At 47.2% G+C, this 16,274-nt stretch overlaps 5 protein-coding genes and 1 non-coding gene across 6 annotated transcripts; 3 read left to right on the top strand and 3 right to left on the bottom strand.

Moving 5' to 3' along the window:
• Positions 1 to 1,431: 1,431 nt before the first annotated feature.
• Positions 1,432 to 2,826, top strand: F5891DRAFT_1174483 (uncharacterized protein; the record flags this gene model as incomplete). Its single annotated transcript, XM_041365669.1, has 12 exons — positions 1,432 to 1,541; positions 1,601 to 1,623; positions 1,680 to 1,689; positions 1,737 to 1,839; positions 1,899 to 1,995; positions 2,052 to 2,080; positions 2,139 to 2,169; positions 2,233 to 2,265; positions 2,316 to 2,392; positions 2,447 to 2,501; positions 2,566 to 2,664; positions 2,756 to 2,826. The coding sequence occupies exons 4-12, from the start codon at positions 1,753 to 1,755 to the stop codon at positions 2,824 to 2,826; spliced, it is 579 nt and encodes a 192-aa protein (XP_041223456.1). The 5' UTR covers positions 1,432 to 1,541; positions 1,601 to 1,623; positions 1,680 to 1,689; positions 1,737 to 1,752.
• Positions 2,827 to 5,710: 2,884 nt separating this feature from the next.
• On the bottom strand, positions 5,711 to 8,009 carry F5891DRAFT_508582 (uncharacterized protein). The gene is made up of 15 exons (XM_041372076.1): positions 7,516 to 8,009; positions 7,448 to 7,457; positions 7,377 to 7,396; positions 7,291 to 7,323; positions 7,144 to 7,240; positions 7,060 to 7,088; positions 6,971 to 7,001; positions 6,877 to 6,909; positions 6,748 to 6,824; positions 6,645 to 6,699; positions 6,482 to 6,580; positions 6,314 to 6,424; positions 6,220 to 6,260; positions 6,139 to 6,164; positions 5,711 to 6,073 (listed from the first exon to the last, which is right to left on the bottom strand). The coding sequence occupies exons 1-15, from the start codon at positions 7,567 to 7,569 to the stop codon at positions 5,935 to 5,937; spliced, it is 855 nt and encodes a 284-aa protein (XP_041223455.1). The 5' UTR covers positions 7,570 to 8,009; the 3' UTR covers positions 5,711 to 5,934.
• A 564-nt stretch (positions 8,010 to 8,573) lies between these two features.
• F5891DRAFT_1046499 (ribonuclease H-like domain-containing protein) lies at positions 8,574 to 11,957 on the bottom strand. Its single transcript, XM_041362301.1, has 7 exons — positions 11,572 to 11,957; positions 11,221 to 11,512; positions 10,697 to 11,166; positions 9,602 to 10,647; positions 9,455 to 9,551; positions 9,178 to 9,388; positions 8,574 to 9,121 (listed from the first exon to the last, which is right to left on the bottom strand). Exons 1-7 carry the CDS (start codon positions 11,831 to 11,833, stop codon positions 8,725 to 8,727), a joined length of 2,775 nt encoding a protein of 924 aa, XP_041223454.1. The 5' UTR covers positions 11,834 to 11,957; the 3' UTR covers positions 8,574 to 8,724.
• Positions 11,958 to 12,158: 201 nt separating this feature from the next.
• F5891DRAFT_1046497 (uncharacterized protein) lies at positions 12,159 to 13,936 on the bottom strand. Its single transcript, XM_041362300.1, has 3 exons — positions 12,676 to 13,936; positions 12,528 to 12,623; positions 12,159 to 12,467 (listed from the first exon to the last, which is right to left on the bottom strand). The coding sequence occupies exons 1-3, from the start codon at positions 13,909 to 13,911 to the stop codon at positions 12,219 to 12,221; spliced, it is 1,581 nt and encodes a 526-aa protein (XP_041223453.1). The 5' UTR covers positions 13,912 to 13,936; the 3' UTR covers positions 12,159 to 12,218.
• Positions 13,937 to 14,070: 134 nt separating this feature from the next.
• Positions 14,071 to 14,707, top strand: F5891DRAFT_935943 (uncharacterized protein; the record flags this gene model as incomplete). The annotated part of the gene is made up of 4 exons (XM_041374048.1): positions 14,071 to 14,299; positions 14,357 to 14,444; positions 14,520 to 14,598; positions 14,654 to 14,707. Coding segments are annotated over 4 exons (450 nt in total), but the record flags the coding sequence as incomplete, so codon positions are not given.
• Positions 14,708 to 15,979: 1,272 nt separating this feature from the next.
• On the top strand, positions 15,980 to 16,053 carry F5891DRAFT_t88. Its single transcript has one exon. It is a non-coding gene; the product is annotated as a tRNA-Val (tRNA).
• The last annotated feature ends 221 nt before the right edge of the window (positions 16,054 to 16,274 follow it).

Raw genomic sequence — 16,274 nt, 5'->3', positions numbered from 1 at the left:
GCCATCGTGAGCGTATCATCATGATATTGTATTGCACTATCCGACGACGGCATAAACTGTTGCCACATAGGAGGAAGCGCTTCATTCCCGCCTGATTCTAATTGAATAAGCTGGTGGGTATCACAAGGTAGCTGCTCACCTTCCCAAAGTGCGTCCTGGCGGTGCTGTGCACCATATGGTGGTGGATCTTGCGCGCTCGTCCGACATATCGATGAGTGCACTGGCGCTTCACCCCGTCTCGTTGACATGCTTGACTCGGCCTCTTCGTATGGTATGACAAGGATGTTGGCACGTTGTACAGACAGACTGGAAACACTGCGCGAAGTCGGCAATCGAGGGGAGGGAGAGATACGGGTTCAAGGTATTGAAGAGACCTGCTATGTGGGTCAGCTTTGCATGCTGCGCTTGCAGGCGCTTTGCTGACACCGCATGTCAATGACTGTGTTACCATCAGATCAAGTAGTACTTACCTTGGTCCGGTTCAAATTTTGAGGCAATTCGATGTACATTGGTCTGTTATGTACATCTCGTCAGCGAGTCGAATGATATGATATTTGTTTGAGTGAGTACAAACACATCAAATCTGTACGCTGCATAGCAGCACTCCCAAGCAAATCAATACCAGTAGTGACAAGTGATTGCATGACTGGCGGGAACGTATATATATAGAAGTCCCTTGATGTTGGCTGCGCAATATTGTTGTAATCAACACCAGTACCCCTGGGCGTTGATGGTGTCCAAAGTTCAAATCAAAGTTTTTTCGTCTCAGTAAGCAGAGAGTTTTGAACGTTCGACATCAAAGCCGAAGTAATGTTCAGAACTTCAGATCAACTTCAGCGGCTTTCCGAACCCATGTCAGGTGGCTAACGCGATTGATAGCGTGAGTGAATGCATTTACAAGGTGGATAAAGCAGCGGTACGAGGTCTCAAAGTACTATCTGTACATTAAAGTTGGTCGGTGGGAGTCACGGTAAGTTGCTCAAAGTTTCCGGGCAAAGCCGGGCATTCCCCGCGCTGAGATCTGGACCCAAAGTTTTCATAGCCGCATGCTATATATTCGTTCATCCAAAAGCGGTTGATTACCTCAAAACGGGACCTCAAAAAACGACCACCGAGGTCAGTACTGGTACTGGAGGGCAGTTAATCGCAAGTTGCTTCAAGTCCTTCCGAGGTCTCCGCGTTTCAAGCGGCGATAATGCATGGAACTTTGAGCTTAAGGAGCTTCATAAATCGGGGGCTAGCACAATGAGCGCACCCGGCGAGTTTTTAAATCAATCTTTGTGTTTCAGTTGATAAAGTTATATAATTCATTAGGTTCGTCCTGCGTGTATTATATAAATTGAACATCTTTTATCAAGTCGCTCCCCGGCCGGTACATTTAGTGAATCATGGATGCATGACGACTGAAACGCTCCATCACGATCACAGCATGTCAAGTTTAAACTTAGATCATACTATGGTCATCGGTCTCCAGTGTTTACACGGCCACCTTGATGGGTTCACAGCGCATTCATCATAAGAGCTAAGAAGGCGCATCGTGTGTGTGTGAAACACATTCTTGACCTGTACATGGAATATTCGACTGACGATATCGCGGCAGCGAGAAGCTTGCAGTTCGCTACGGTGTGTCTCCTTGTTGATTGAAGGCGAATCATAACTGACAAGTGATGTACCATCAGTACATGTTCAGTGCGTGCTGTCTTAAACACATATTCTTTGTCCTGACAACAGTTCAGTGTCAATAGCTACAATATGGGTAGGATCGTTCTGATCTATCCACGTGCGCTGTCAGACTCCCTTATCCAGACCTATGATTATGCATGTTCATTTCATGAGGAGGTAATATACTCGTTCCATGATATACTTCGGTTTTCATCCTCACAATATGCTGTGCAAAGTGGACGTTTTTGCTTCGATCGCACTGGAGCAAGATGAAAGGCTTGTATGTTTTTACGCGATACCTGCCCTTTATCATTCTCGCCGTGGATCTACGCAGTGCGTTCCACTGCAGCACACATCGCCCCCATGATCAATTAACACTCGTTTTTCAGTGAGCCTCACCCCGAATGAGAATTCAAGTGTATGTACTGCAGTGGAGAGTTCATAAGAATAAATGACTTACTGCACGATTTTGCCAGACATGCCAGATGTTGCAAAATGTTAATTCAGGTCCGTGCATGGTACATTCATGTACGGACATCCTTGCTAAAGGCCACTGCTTTCCTCTGACAGGTCTTGGCATTGTAGTAGCAACGTTCTCCGAATGTATGTCTCGTTCACCCGTATGATAGGTATCTCTGATGTGATTCATCCAGGTTTTTTTATCCTCAGAACATATGTGCTCTGGGACAAGAATAGGATCTTGCTTGCAGTCATGTTATCGACCTTATTGGTGAGCTCCTGATCTACTCACCATACCCGAGCTGGTGACAGATGCATCGGCCAGTCTTTTCTGGTAGCATCCTTCATCATTGTCTTCGCCATTGGCATCCCTGCAGAATGTACTTGCTTTCACCTTCCCTCTGGCGTTCCATGACCACTAAAACATTTTGTTCACTTTCACAGATGCGACCAGCCCGATCCCGGGCATCACAGGGTGCTACCGGAGTTCGACCAGTTTCCTGTATTTTATACTATTTCTCATCCTTGCTGTGTTCCAATTGGGTGGGTGACCAGGACCATGTATATGTACAAACACGCGCTGACACTGTTCTCCCCAGGACTTTTGATATTTACGCTCATACGCGCCATACAGAACTGGCGGACACACGCGAGCCGTCTGCACGTTGTCCTGATGAACCACAATATATCCTATTATACATGTGATTTTCGTGAGTTAACACTCGTACACGCCGTTTTTCTGTACTCACCCATGATCATTGTCTTTCGTGAAGTGTTGTCAGTAGTAAATATTTTCACATCGATCTTCCAGGTGCGTGAATATATCAAATACCCTTTTTGACCGAGCATTGATGTTCTGCGCCCCAGTACTCTTACCACAACGTATTGTATGAGTATGTGCATCCTCATCCTGCTACGTGTTCCTACTAATAATACTCGACACGTACACCCACGTATAGTTTTCAAGTCTTGATTCTTGCAATCCTCGCCACGCGCATGCACCACCATCTCTGGCGGGTGAATCAACATCCACACGACACCACTGGCGCCGTGGTTTCTATGTCCGACATCTCATTTGCAAATCCCACGGCGTGATGTCGTATCCTGTGTCTTATTCAGTGCCGTTCATGGAGCAGGTATGGTGGTGGAGGGACTCAACAGGTAGGATGTCCACGGGAGTAGTGGACTAGCACTAGTTGGAGATAGCCACTTTTGTGGGGAACGTTAGCGTCGGCGCATACACCATGCTGCTGTGTCCTGGGAGTTAGTTATGAAGCCGAGTTTGACTTCTGCTACTTCGAGTTCTCGACTTTCTTGGCCTTCCCACAAGAGAGGGTTCCACAAGCTAGTCTTCGAGGCCAACGTTAGACGAACAGATTCAACCTGCGCAGTGCGTTGCATCTTCGTATGACCTCAATATTCATCATCATCAACAAAGACCGCTCGTTTCGATAGCCTCTCGAATTCAAGCTTAGTGGACTACGAGCAAGACTAGACACCGTCAATGATCTTTAGATAAATTCAAACATCCACATTGTTCAGCGGTATGAGCATCTCTCCAAAAACAATTGTACTGATTGGCTCTGAACTAGGTATCACACCATCAACGTCAACTATGATGCCAAAGCCAAAGCAGAAAAATGACTCACTGTCGCGACGTGCCGCTCGGGCTGCCGGCTCAATCTTCTTTCGGGTAGGCGCAATGAGGACCGACCTAAGGCGCGCAGATGAGTCATATGGTTGAATCCTGGCTACATAGCGACCTGCTCATACTCACGCCCGGATTTCCACACGTCATCGGAGGGCAGCAATCCCATATATTGCAAGTTTTACCCTCGCCGAGGCATGCACTGACAGACACAGATGCTGTTAAAGCAGTAACAATGGCGAGGAAGGATAGACGCATTTTCTGTGCGAGGTGATATATGATCTCCTGAGGGGATTCTCGAATGAGATCTCTGACAATCAGGACACACTGTAGGACGATAACCAACTTTTATACCTTATCGGCACGGTTCTGATCGATTTGGCAGAATATGAACGTGCAGGAGCATATCCAGTTGATTACGACCATTGTGGAGTAACCTGCTGGCAACATTGACAACCCCCTAGTCATCGTTTCGTCACTTGAACCCGCAATGGCCCGCAGTGCCAGCACAGCAACAAAGCTGAAAAGTTACTGCTCATTCTCGTCCACACTTTTCTGATTTGTGCTCGGTCGATATGTCATGCCATGCAATACCCGCAATTGGCCTATACCATTAGTAGGCTGATGACATTGCAACTGCTGGCAGGTCTGCTGGAAGAAACGTTTCGAATCACGAAACTGAGAGGGCATCTGGGAATTCGAATTTCCGGGTCCCATACGCGCTAGCGGACACACTTAGTAAGTCACGTAGAACAATACTAGATTGTCATGTATGACTCTGCACGTACTATGACCTCTCAATATTTATCATCATCAACAAAGACCGCTCGTTTCGATAGCCCCTCGAATTAAAGCTTAGTGGACTACGAGCAAGACTAGACACGGTGTTAGATAAATTCGAACATCCACATTGCTCAGCGGTATGAGCATCTCTCCAAAAACAATTGTACTGATTGGCTCTGAATTAGGTATCACATCATCAACGTTAGTAACATCTCTGGCGGGCGAATCGATATCTACACGGCTCTACTAGCACCCCTCGGGCCTCATGCATACTCAAATGTCCGAAATCTCATTTGCAAATCCCATGGCATGATGTCTTATCCTGTGGCTTGGTCGGTGCTGTTCATGGAGCAGATATGGTGGTGGAGGGATTCACAGATGGGGTACCCACGGGAATACTGGACTAGCACTAGTTGGAGATGGCCACTTTTGTGGGAACGTTAGCGTCGGCGCATACGCCATGCTTCTGTGTCCTGGGAGTTAGGTATGAAGCCGAGTGTGAGTGGCGTTTGGCGTGAACAAGACTAAGAACTATCATATACCCGTCCAACATCAGGGAAACGTAACTCATTACACATGATTACAGAGTGCTACGAAGCGCTCCGTAGCACTCTGTAGCACGATCTAACCCGCTGATGAACGCTGCGCACGAGTACTGGTTCTCCTCCACAACAACATACCAGCTACGATAGCCTCTCCGGTCGCAGAAGTCAAAATTGGCTTGACATCCAACTCACCACATGGTACATATGCCGGCGCTACTTTCGCTACACAGGCGGTCACCAGCAAGGCCAGTCCACTCAGTACTCTCGCATACCTCAAATCTGTAAATTCATACACCGCCGTCTATTTTATCAGTAGCCCGTCGTTCATTTTCCACCATTCTCATTTGTTCACCGGTTCACTGATGTGCATCAGGTTCAAGTTGTATGTCTAGAAGCACGTGAAAAGGGGTGCTTGCAATTGTAGAATGTCATGAGCGATAGGGCGGGTCAAAAAGTATCGCATCAAGGCAGGATTCCCTGACTCCCTATCCTACAACCAGACAAGCCACAAGGTGTGAATAACTTATCTAGTCAAGCGAAATAAATTTGTTGGTAGTGTAGGTGGTTCTAGATGTCGTCCTATCATAACAAAGACATTTTGTTGATTTGGGAGTGTGTTTGCTTAAGCCTGTACCATAATGTTCGTTGCCGTCAGGCTGTGCGTTTGGCTCTAACACGCTCCAATCATAGATCCTGAACCCGCTGCCTCTCACAGTGGAAACTACAGGTATTAAATAGGCCAAATACTCTTCCCATCCCGAGACAGACACCCTATAAAGTAAGAACGTAACGAACTAGATCAAGCCTCGCTCCACGAACAAGTCATAGGATAAGATATTACACCGTGCAAGTCACAAACGACAGGTCGGACATTGGAATATGCGTAAAGTCTCCAGAGCCATGTGTTTGTCGGTTCACCTGCCAGAGATAGAGGTGCATGCGCGTGGCGAGGATTGCAAGGACCATGAACTGGAAACTGTATGTGGTGTACATTTCAGGTATCATTAGTTGGAATACACAGCGGTTTGTAAAGGTACATACCAATCCAAAATGGTCTGGTAGGCGTCCTGGGGGTGGAACATCAACGGCTCAATCAACAAGGCGTTTATGAAATAGACGCACATGAAGGAGCAGCGATGTGAATATGTTCGCTACCGAGAACACTTTAGAAAAGAGGATGAGCACATGAAAACGGCGTATATAAATGTTGACTCACGAAGACCGCATGCATAATAGGATAGATTATGGTTCACCAGGATAGCGTACAGACGGTTTGGGTTTGTCCGCCAGTTCTGTATGGCATGTATAAACGTGAGGATCATGAGTCCTAAGGAGAACACCATCAGTGCGTGTCTGTACATATATATTGCTCCCGGTGACCTACCCAGTTCGAATACAAAAAGGAGAAGAAATGGTATGAAGAGCTGGTAACTGGTCGAACTTCGGTAGCATCCTGTAATTCCTGGGATCGTGCTAGTCGCATCTGTGAAGGTGAACAGAATATTTCAGTGCTGGTGGAACGTTGGAGGGAAGGCGAGAGCGCGTACGTGCTGCAGGGACGGTAGTAACGAAGGCAATGCTGAAGGATGCTACGATAAAACACTGACTGATTCATCTACCAATAACTTGGGTATGATGTTGGGAGCTCACAAAAAAGGTGGACAGCATGGCTGCGAGCAAGAATCTATTGTTGTCCCAGAGCACATATGTTCTAAGGATGAAAAAGCCTGGATGGATTGGATCAGGAATATGCATATCTCAGGGAGGAAGGAAAAATACACTCGGAGCAAATGGCTAGTAGCATGCCTAACCCTGTAAGATAAAGTGGGCTGCCCTCAACAAGACTGCATAGATGGATGTACCATGCACGTACCTGAGCTAATACTGTCCAACGTCCGGCATTTCTGGCGAAGTCATGCAGTAAGTCGTTCGTTCTTATTAATTCTCTACCCCATCACATACACCTGGGTTTTCATCCGGGGTAAAGCTCACTGAAAAACGATGTTAATAGATAATCAGCGCGATTTGTGCTGGAGCGGAACGCACGATACAGATCCGTGGCGAGAAGGATAAAGGGGAGGTATCGTGTAACGATATACATGCCTTTCATCCTGCCCCAGTGCGATTGAAGCAAATATGTCCACTTTGTACAGCATGTCAAAATGGAGGTGTATCATGAAACGAGGGTACTACCTCTTCATGAATTGAACACACATAATCATAGGTCTAGATAACTGAGTTTGACAGTAAACGTGAATAGATCAGACTAGTAAGCTTACCCAGAATGCAGCCAACGACGCTGAGCTCTATTAACAATAGGACCCGAATACGAGGTTCAGACATCACGCACTATATATATACTATGGCGCACGACTTGTCAATTATGATTCGTCCTCGATATTGACAAAGGAGACGCACCATAGTGAACTGCAAGCTCCTTGCTGCTGCGATATCGTCAGTGGAATACTCCATGCACTAGTAGAAGTCAAAAACGTTTTTTACGCATAGCATCACGCGCCGAAGTTCTTGGCTTTTATGAATCTTTGTATTTGCATTCGGCGATCACCTATCTTGTGACTTCTTGCTTCCTCGACGCTCGTACAATGATTCACCTTCGCTTCCATGACAACTCGAACCCCGTATGGTGTAGTAGCTGTTTTTCCTTGGCATTTTTTCTACTCTCGCTGAGGTATGTTATTGTCTTGTAGGCCGTGTACACTTGTACATACAGAATCAGCGGCCTTGTATCAAAATATTGGTCGTGTGGTCGCCGCTGTTGGGTGTTGGAGAGTTCCGGGGTCTTAGTGCCAAGTCGCGGTGGCTTGGTACCTCGGAGGATCAGCATTTAGCTCCGGGAAGGGGGCCGCCCGCCAACGTTTTCCTTTTTCCTTTTTCAATTTGTTATTTCTTTCCGACTCAGATGTTTTTCCTCGTACAGAGTTCTACATCAGTGTTGCTTTTCACATCCGTTGAGACGGACTCTCGTGTCTTAGCTTCTACGTAAATGAGGTAACGCGATTGTTCCTTGAACAACCTTGCATGAATGAACGTACTAACTTAAGTGAGAAGGCTCAACCACGTTGATGTGAATGCGCTCTTGTTCCCTGCTCGCTGTGATGCTATGGCAACACTACGTATATCCATCTTCTCTACATGAGCAACCATCTACGGCTGTGTGCAATCAAGTCAAATTTTTAATAGTATACAATGTACATGATCATGTATAGCAGGAGCCAAATTTAGATCGTTCTTGATTTTGCCTCTAGCACATTCAAATTCTGGGACCCTCCGCCGCCGCTTACAGTGGAAAATATTAAATAGACCAAGAATATCCGGATGCCCCTACCACCCCGCATCTCATAAATTAAGCACATAACAAACTCTCCCGTTTTGAGGTAGTTTCTACAGCTTGTTAGTACTGCCTTGTAAGAAGGTTCACCCTCTTTGGATGAACGGATATATCATATGGCAACAGAAAGGGCCAAATCTACCTTGGTCCAGACTCCACTAGAGCGATCGAAGCAGAAATGTCCACTTTGAATCCGAACATGTATCGGTGATTACATCAACCTCATATCCGCACTACACGATTACTTACAGTACTGGTACGACTCACAGTAGCCTACATCAGATATAGAACATGCTCCCGCGCAAGTCAGGATGCACACCTTCTCCCCATGCTGTCTTCGCCGCCATAAACACGCGCATCTTCTCTTCCTCCTTGTCCACCTTTCCTTTCCCCTTCCCTTTCCCTGTTGCGACAGAACTCGATACCTTGTCATCGGCACTCAAGAAATCGTTCAAGTAGCATCTCCCTCTTTCACAAGCCAAGTCGGCGTAGTATGCAGCCGGGACGAGGCTCACCGCCTTGGTGGCACGAGCGTATAGGTAACTCGCAGTGTGCGTACCCTGCTGAACTTCATCTGCGCCAAGGTGGTTTTCGTCATAAACCACTGTATAGTGCGTTGCCTTCACGTGGCCTTGCAAGCCAGCATGAGCTTGAAGGTAAAAGTCAAAGTCAAATCTACAGTGATCCAAATGTTAGAGAATCCGATTTGTGATCAAATAGAAGGACCGTACACTGCAGTGACACCTCGATCGACGACAGTTCCTGGACGAGTGTTACCGTTCCGATCGGCGAACTGGGACTCGGTCGGCCAGAACTTGGCATGGTGGCGTTTTCCACAAATGATTATCGTCAACGCTGGGCGATACACCTTCGTTTGGGGGACTCTCTTAAATGCCTCCAACATCTTAGGAAGCTCTTCGTCCAGCACAGTATTAATTGGCCCTGTCCATTCAAAATTAGCAGGCGACATCAAGATCGAGAAAAAGCCCAATCTCACTTCAGACACACCATCCCTATAAACAAAGACTCGGTCCGGCAAGCTTCGATTCTTCTTTTCGTAGAACATAAGGCGCTCTATCATCATCGCAGTCAGGTCTGTAATCATCTACAAACAAAAGGTGAGTGATAGTGCGATAACATTGCGACGTCGCTTACCTCTTTTTTAGTTTCCTGACACCTGAGACTTGCTGGGAATTGGACGAAAGAATTATCTGCGCTCGCGACAACAGCAGCAATTGATGGCGTGCCCTCGATACTACCAGGGCCAGGATGGGTGACGTCCATGCCCACAACCATCGTCTTGGCCTTTGTCCACCATTTCATGCTCTCCGAATCCAGCATATGGTTGATACCTCCGAGTTTTGTGTTCAACTTGAGAGCGACATTCGAGAAGTATTGATCTTGTTTATTGCGGTCCCGTAGCACCTTATCTGTAAGCATGTGGAGGGTGTGGACACCCAACTCAACGTCACAAATCCGCTTGATTCCTGGGTAAATGTAGTTGTCCCGGCGAGATAGGATGACGAGGATGAAGGTCGGTTTTCCTTTTTGGGAAATTTGTCGTTTGATGTTCTGACGAATTAAATCCAGTGCCTGCTGCCTTGATGGGTCACGGGCGGGAGGGATGAGGTCTTGGTTCAACAAAGAGGGTGATGACCCCAAAGATATGCCGCTGTTGCGGCATTTCTCACCAAAGCCCTTCCAGATCCCTTCCAAAGCTGGGTCGTTGGGCCCATTGAAGACGCTTTGTCCATCTCTGATGACAAGCACCCACCAGCTCTTGATTGTTCCACCAAGGTGGAATTTAACGTCAAGAATATTCCAACTGCCGTTGCTGACGTTGGGAGGCTTCCCTGCTTTGTAGCTAAGGCGAGGCGGAGGAAGTTCACGTGCAGGGACGACCGCCATGTTGTTGTCCACTGCCATGCCGAAGTTGCTCATAGGGCTACCCAGCGTCTGAGGCGTAAACCCAAGAGTAGGAAGGCCACGGTCAATGATGGCATCTGCGTTGACTTTAGGCGGGTTGCAGGCAAATCGAATCATATTCGAGGTTTCTTTCTCGTTGAGGCGCCCTCTGAACGGTTGCCCAGGCTCTATTTCACATAGTTCGGCTGGTACGTATATCGAGAATTTCGAATTTGGGCCTGAGATGTCAACAACTGGAACATCGTGTGCATGCTTCAGCTTGATGCGAGGGTATTCTGCTGAACGATTAGCAATTTATTGAGGCACAGGATCAAGGAAACGAACTTCTCTTGAAATACTCTTCGACAGATATCTGGCCATTATACTCTTCGCAGTTAAAAGTTGTCTGCCTAGCAGTCGTAGGCATGATCTTCTTAATCGGTTTCTTTTGTTTGTACCCTAGATGACTCGTGGTCACCTTGAGCTTCTGAGTAAATCGTTGAAGCATAGCGCCATTGGATGACCGGTTGAACTCAATGATGGCATCGGCAAGGTTGCCTGGCTTGTAGAAAGCGGTCATACAGACACCGACGTTCACCATGAGTTCCTTATATACGGGTCTGGCGGACGTGAAGAAGCCTTTCCAGGCCTCCACGCCGAGCGCTAGCTCAAAGCGCTCTTGCGAGGGGAAGAAATAGCGATTCTTGCCTACACGAACGCCGGTGCGTGATGCATGCGTTTGAAGCACGAGATTTATAGCAGCTATCAACGGTTGGGAGTCGTAGTCCCGCGACGCAATGTCGCCGCTGAGATACCTGGCCACAATGAATTAATGCTGAGAACGAATGAGGTAGCTTTATGTAACTTACTTCGTGAGCTGTGCAACATCCATGCTGCCCGTGTAGGTAATTCCGAAAGTATACATCTTTGATTTGGCATTGGGACCAGCTTCTCCCTCCTCGTAATATTGGACATGCACGTCAAGGGGTTGAGGCAGCTTCTTGAAAGAAACAAGTCTCTCGCTGCTGTCATGAGCAGTGAACGGCACAAACTCTCTCCAGCCTTGTTGATTGCTCTGTTCTAGGAGCTGGAAAAGGCGCGCACGAATACGCTTAATGTCTGTAGACGGCGTAATCTCGACGTGGTAGTCGTAAATAGGTCCTTTGGAAGCTTAATGGGAAAGAAATTGGCTCGTAATGTGATTTGGCGGCCGAGGGTACCGTAGCCAGGCCGGTGGGGGCGTTTGGGGTTGAAGGCAAGTTTCTTAAAGGAAGAGACCAATTGATCCAAGGTTGCCAGACGTTGGTCTACAGACGTAGGGCCCCGGAAGATCAATTCTCCTGGGCCTCCTCCTCTGGGACCACCGCCATACCCGCCCCTCGTACCAGAGCCTCTTCCTCCACCAAACCCGCCACCACCCCCTCGAGAGCCAGCGGGAGGACCACCGCGATTACCGCCTCTGCCTCGTGGAGGGTTACTCATGGTTCAAAAATATGTGTTAGTGGTTGTGTGGGAAGAGAGCTAAAACGTCAAAAAGCAGATACTTATAAGCAGAAGGTCGTGGCTTGTGGGTAGCGCTTCTGAAGTTGCTGTGCGAGCCAAGTACAAGTCATCATATGTGGCTGTACTACTCCGCGAACCGCTGAGGCTGTGAAGCATGTGAAAGGAGATCATTATCGGGTTCTGCATTGTTCCCCGAACTCTAATTTTATTGACAAACAAACGTTTTTGCGCCCGATGATGCGTGATGATCACTTCCGAATGACTCGGAAGTCGAATCATCTTTTGATTAAACTTCATTCACCCGAAGAAGAGTAAATATAATTATCCGTGCTTCTTGGTCGTGCTTCTATCTCGTAGTTTACAACTAAATGTGGCCTATAACCCTATACCTGAGCACCTCGTGGGACCAATAATCGCCTTCTCTCCACCAGCGTGTTGTTCCCATCTCAATTTCACGCAGTGCAGGATAAACGGCGGAGATCTTTGGCACGAGGAGTCGTTGCCTTGTCACATCGCCGCAAACTGTCACTGATCTTTGGTAATAATGAAGATGCAGTGTCTCGAGCTTTGCTGGAAGTGGGAGATGACCGTTGGCGATCCAATTTAAGAAACCCTGATTCGAAACCTTTTCATCAGAATTGTGCTTAGTTCGTCAATAGTCAACACCTCTCACAGAAATCAAGAACAAAGGATGGCGTGAGAAGTTATCACTATCTCGCACTGCCATGGTATCAGCAAGCATGTCCATGATAAGTGACATGGGTTCATCCTATTCGTCATAAGCAGCCGAAAAAAATTTCAGGCAGAGGGCGTAAACTCACCACGTCGACGCTCATATTGATATTTGGCGTGCGGAGGATATCAAGCCGCAGGTGGCGAAGATTAGGGTGGATGCGCACGATATCCTGCATGCTGTCGGGGGTAGGATGAAAGGGGGAGAGCATAAGATCATGTACCACGCGAGCGGACGCAGAACAGTCATCCAATGCTTTGCAGATAACATTGTTATCGTAGACGCCAAACGGATTGCCAAGACTGGCTTGAGGATCGGTCCTGTGATTCATCCTCAAACAAAGGGTATTGACGGGCCGCCCAGGAAGTAAAATTGAGATAAGAGTCGGAAAACCATCGTAGGCCACGAGGTTAGGAATAACAGATGGTAAAACAGGCTTGCTAGGTTTGGCCATGGTCGAGAAGTTCGAAATAGTGAGCGATGTGAGTGAAGGTGTCATACTCAAGAAGGCAAACAGCGTGTCCATGTGGGTTTCCGGGACTACTACAGAAAGGTGTTTCAGGTTCTCGAACTGCCCCAACTGAACGAGTCCAAGGAGAAATGAACTCGAGAAGGTGAGGTCGAGTAGTGTGAGCTTCTCTAGATGTTGAATGTTGAAGAGCGAGGAAATGAGCTGTGTAGTTGGAGGTGGAACGGGTGGTGGATCGAGACGTGCTTCATAGGTGATTGATACGACTTTGAGCTTCATGGACTTGTCAGTGGATGATAGATTGCATCGCTCCATGTTGAGGCATTCCAACCGAGGGATTTTCACGAGCGCAGACCAGCGCTCTTCCTCCATGTGGATATCCGAAATGCTCAGCACACGAAGGTTTTTGCACGATGGTAAAATGAGGAAAATTGAAATGGATGGTTGTACGAAGGGGAAGGTGGTTTTTCCGTATTGCATGATCTCGGATTCGTATAAGGGAGCAGGCAAACCAAAGGCCTTGATGCTCCATGTCTCCACTAACCGGAGTACCTCCCAAGCATCACTGTCACTTTGAAACGCGTGAAGACGAAGAAGAAGTCGGCGTGCTCGTCCGATTCGTGCAGTATCTTCATATCGAGGCTGGAATATGTGCCGGACGGTGCGCTTATACGGGATAGTAGTGGTGATGTGTTTGAACACTAAGTCTTTGCAGATCAAACGAAATGACCAACAAGTGGATGAGACGGCAAGGAGATCTTGGACTACCAGAAAACTCCAGCAATTGTACCAAAGTTCGGGAGGAAGCAATACCGTATACTTCGATTTTTGCAAGGATCCGAAGAGCTGACCCATTGGTATGATTCCCCCAGTAGCTAAGGACGGCGAAGAGAGCTTACGTAAAAGCGTGATCTGAACTACAGTTGATTTTTATGATGTCATACAAGGCGATGCCAAATAGGGTCTACTCACCTTCAACGTCAACGTTCAATAGTACAAACCTTCTTCTATACAATGGAGAACCCACAACGCGATTTTCCAGACGTGCTGACAGCTCTCACAACCTCCCGTAGCCCTGCTGATTTGCGTGCAGCTGTGAACAAATTCTACATGCACAACGCCTCTTTGCACCACCCTTTCAGGGTCGTAGAGCACGGAAGAAACTCAAGCCAGAAAATCTTGGGCATGTACGAGGGGTACCGCATCATTAGCCCCGACACTACTAGTAATGTGGACTCAGTGTGTTAGTTTGACTAATAATCCTTTTTTGTCGTTCAAAGCTGACTATATGCACGTCTAGGTTATGATAAGAAACGTCAAGTTCTTGTTGCTGAGGTAACTCAGCACTTTCATGTTCGAATAAGCCCTTTCAAGGCAGCCCCGTCTCGGTGAGTGTATGCGCGCTATTAGTGTCCCGTCGTGATGTTAACAATGGACATGAACGCGAATCGCGCACCCGTCAGCTACATCATGCGTATCAAACTCCAGGAGCGAGACAAGTTATTTTATATCTATGACCAAGAAGAATTCATGCACCCCACGGTTCGTCCATTGTTGATTATATGCTTTTGGATTTCGCTCTGAATGTTAATATTAGGACTTGATGAATTCAGTTCTGCCGCCTCTTACTCCGCTGGTCCGGCTTGCACTTGTCTTTTTCACATTTATCGGTGACGTCTTCTCGAGGTCGTGGGTCCTCAGCCTGATCATCTATGTGAAGCTCTTCGGCATAGGTAGCGATATTCAGAGAGGCCGAGTGAAATCGGGCTTAACGAGGTTGTTGCAACCTGAAGAACAGGAAACAGTAGATGGGGTGTTGAAGACTGCGCAATACGGACCGGACAGGGGTAACGCGAAAAATTGAACGCTGGTACAGCATGTGCACTCCAGCTTTGGCCTCTCTAGATTCGCAACTGTACTTCAGGCAAGGACACTTGTACTTTTATTACCATTCCTTAGAAACTGTATTTTCTGACCCGATCATTGTTGCCGCTTTTGTGATATGTTGAGATGTCGCATTATACCTTGTCTCCCGTACAAAAATTTCAGCGCCGGCCCCTGGCGTGTTCTTAATTTTGCGACCTACATAAATCCCCAAGGCCGTTGTTGGCACCTTTCAAACTACCTGTAGAATCAACTAATTAATAACCCGAAACAGACATTAGCAGGCACCATTGAGCCAGTGGTAGGCCAGACGTGTGCTAAACGGAGTAACGTAGGAGTAAGGGGGACGACCATACCCTAAAATAAACTTGTTATCTGGAGGCACAATATCAGCTCAAGGCTCAAGCGCCCAAGTTTGCAAGCTGGGGGAACTACGTCCATTTACCTGGTGTGCGACTCATCGATATGAAAGTAGGTGGTGGCCTTGCGCTGATATTTATGTCTTCAATATCGCGATGAAGATAAGGTTCGCGCCATGCTGTTGGTTTGTGATCTGCTGCATAACTAAATTCATTAGGTTGCATAGTTATACCAGAGCCTATGAGTCATTGATAATCAGCGCGTGCCTATAATTTGTGTCAAATAGAAGTACTAGTGCTGGTGTTGTTGCATATGCCAGCGGCGACGCAGATTGACCTGGTCGCGGTAAATCTCGAAAGGCATACTAGATGTCAAAAGATGGCGTTGCAACCCACGCTCATTAGACTCCTGTGGAAGGTCACGGTGATGTTTTGATGAGTTTTGATTTCAACATGATCAATCGTGTCGAAGGAAAAACTCATCAAATAGCATGAAAGAGTCCTGTAGTGCACCGTGACACAGGGACACGCAGTCATGTTCTAAGCAGTGAGAAGGGCAAAGCTCCATTAATATACCAGCTCCACGCTGTAGTAGTAATAGTTCGATGGTTGTCCGATTGAGTCGGAGTCACAATCCGTCCGCGAGACCAAAATGGTGGTGTGGGAATCAACGTCATCGCGGTCTGATGGCGTAGTTGGTTATCGCATCTGTCTAACACACAGAAGGTCTCCTGTTCGAGCCAGGGTCAGATCATAATTTTTATCTTAAGTTAGTGGTTAATGTTCGATGTTGATATTTATCCAGACTTATAGAGGAAGGAAGACCGTGACAGCCGTTCGAATGTCTTCCAAAGGTCCTTTGCCAAGCTGTGCAGAAATTTAAAGTTCCTGCACACGTCCTTTCTCACCGTGACTGCCAGATTCCCATCAATATTGAGACATACATGAACGCTCGAAGGACTCGGAATTATCGAG

The sequence above is a fragment of the Suillus fuscotomentosus genome (assembly GCF_016647785.1).
Source record: "Suillus fuscotomentosus strain FC203 chromosome Unknown F5891scaffold_43, whole genome shotgun sequence".
Lineage (NCBI taxonomy): Eukaryota > Fungi > Basidiomycota > Agaricomycetes > Boletales > Suillaceae > Suillus > Suillus fuscotomentosus.
This window is presented reverse-complemented; position numbering and strand designations above follow the sequence as displayed.

Bases quoted from the DNA above. Each gene is read 5' to 3' on its own strand.
- F5891DRAFT_1046497 (XM_041362300.1), bottom strand. From the start codon at position 13,911: ATGGGTCAGCTCTTCGGATCCTTGCAAAAATCGAAGTATACGGTATTG. The intron at 12,624-12,675 runs GTGAGTTTACGC...TATGACGAATAG, and splicing joins TCAATATGAGCGTCGACGTG to GATGAACCCATGTCACTTAT. The intron at 12,468-12,527 runs GTGAGAGGTGTT...GTTTCGAATCAG, and splicing joins ATCCTTTGTTCTTGATTTCT to GGTTTCTTAAATTGGATCGC.
- F5891DRAFT_1046499 (XM_041362301.1), bottom strand. From the start codon at position 11,833: ATGAGTAACCCTCCACGAGGCAGAGGCGGTAATCGCGGTGGTCCTCCC. The intron at 11,513-11,571 runs GTACCCTCGGCC...AAGCTTCCAAAG, and splicing joins CCCCCACCGGCCTGGCTACG to GACCTATTTACGACTACCAC. The intron at 9,389-9,454 runs GTGTGTCTGAAG...TTGAATGGACAG, and splicing joins AGTCTTTGTTTATAGGGATG to GGCCAATTAATACTGTGCTG.
- F5891DRAFT_508582 (XM_041372076.1), bottom strand. From the start codon at position 7,569: ATGGAGTATTCCACTGACGATATCGCAGCAGCAAGGAGCTTGCAGTTC. The intron at 6,700-6,747 runs GTGAGCTCCCAA...TGAATCAGTCAG, and splicing joins CCATGCTGTCCACCTTTTTT to TGTTTTATCGTAGCATCCTT. The intron at 6,425-6,481 runs GTAGGTCACCGG...TGTTCTCCTTAG, and splicing joins CCTTTTTGTATTCGAACTGG to GACTCATGATCCTCACGTTT.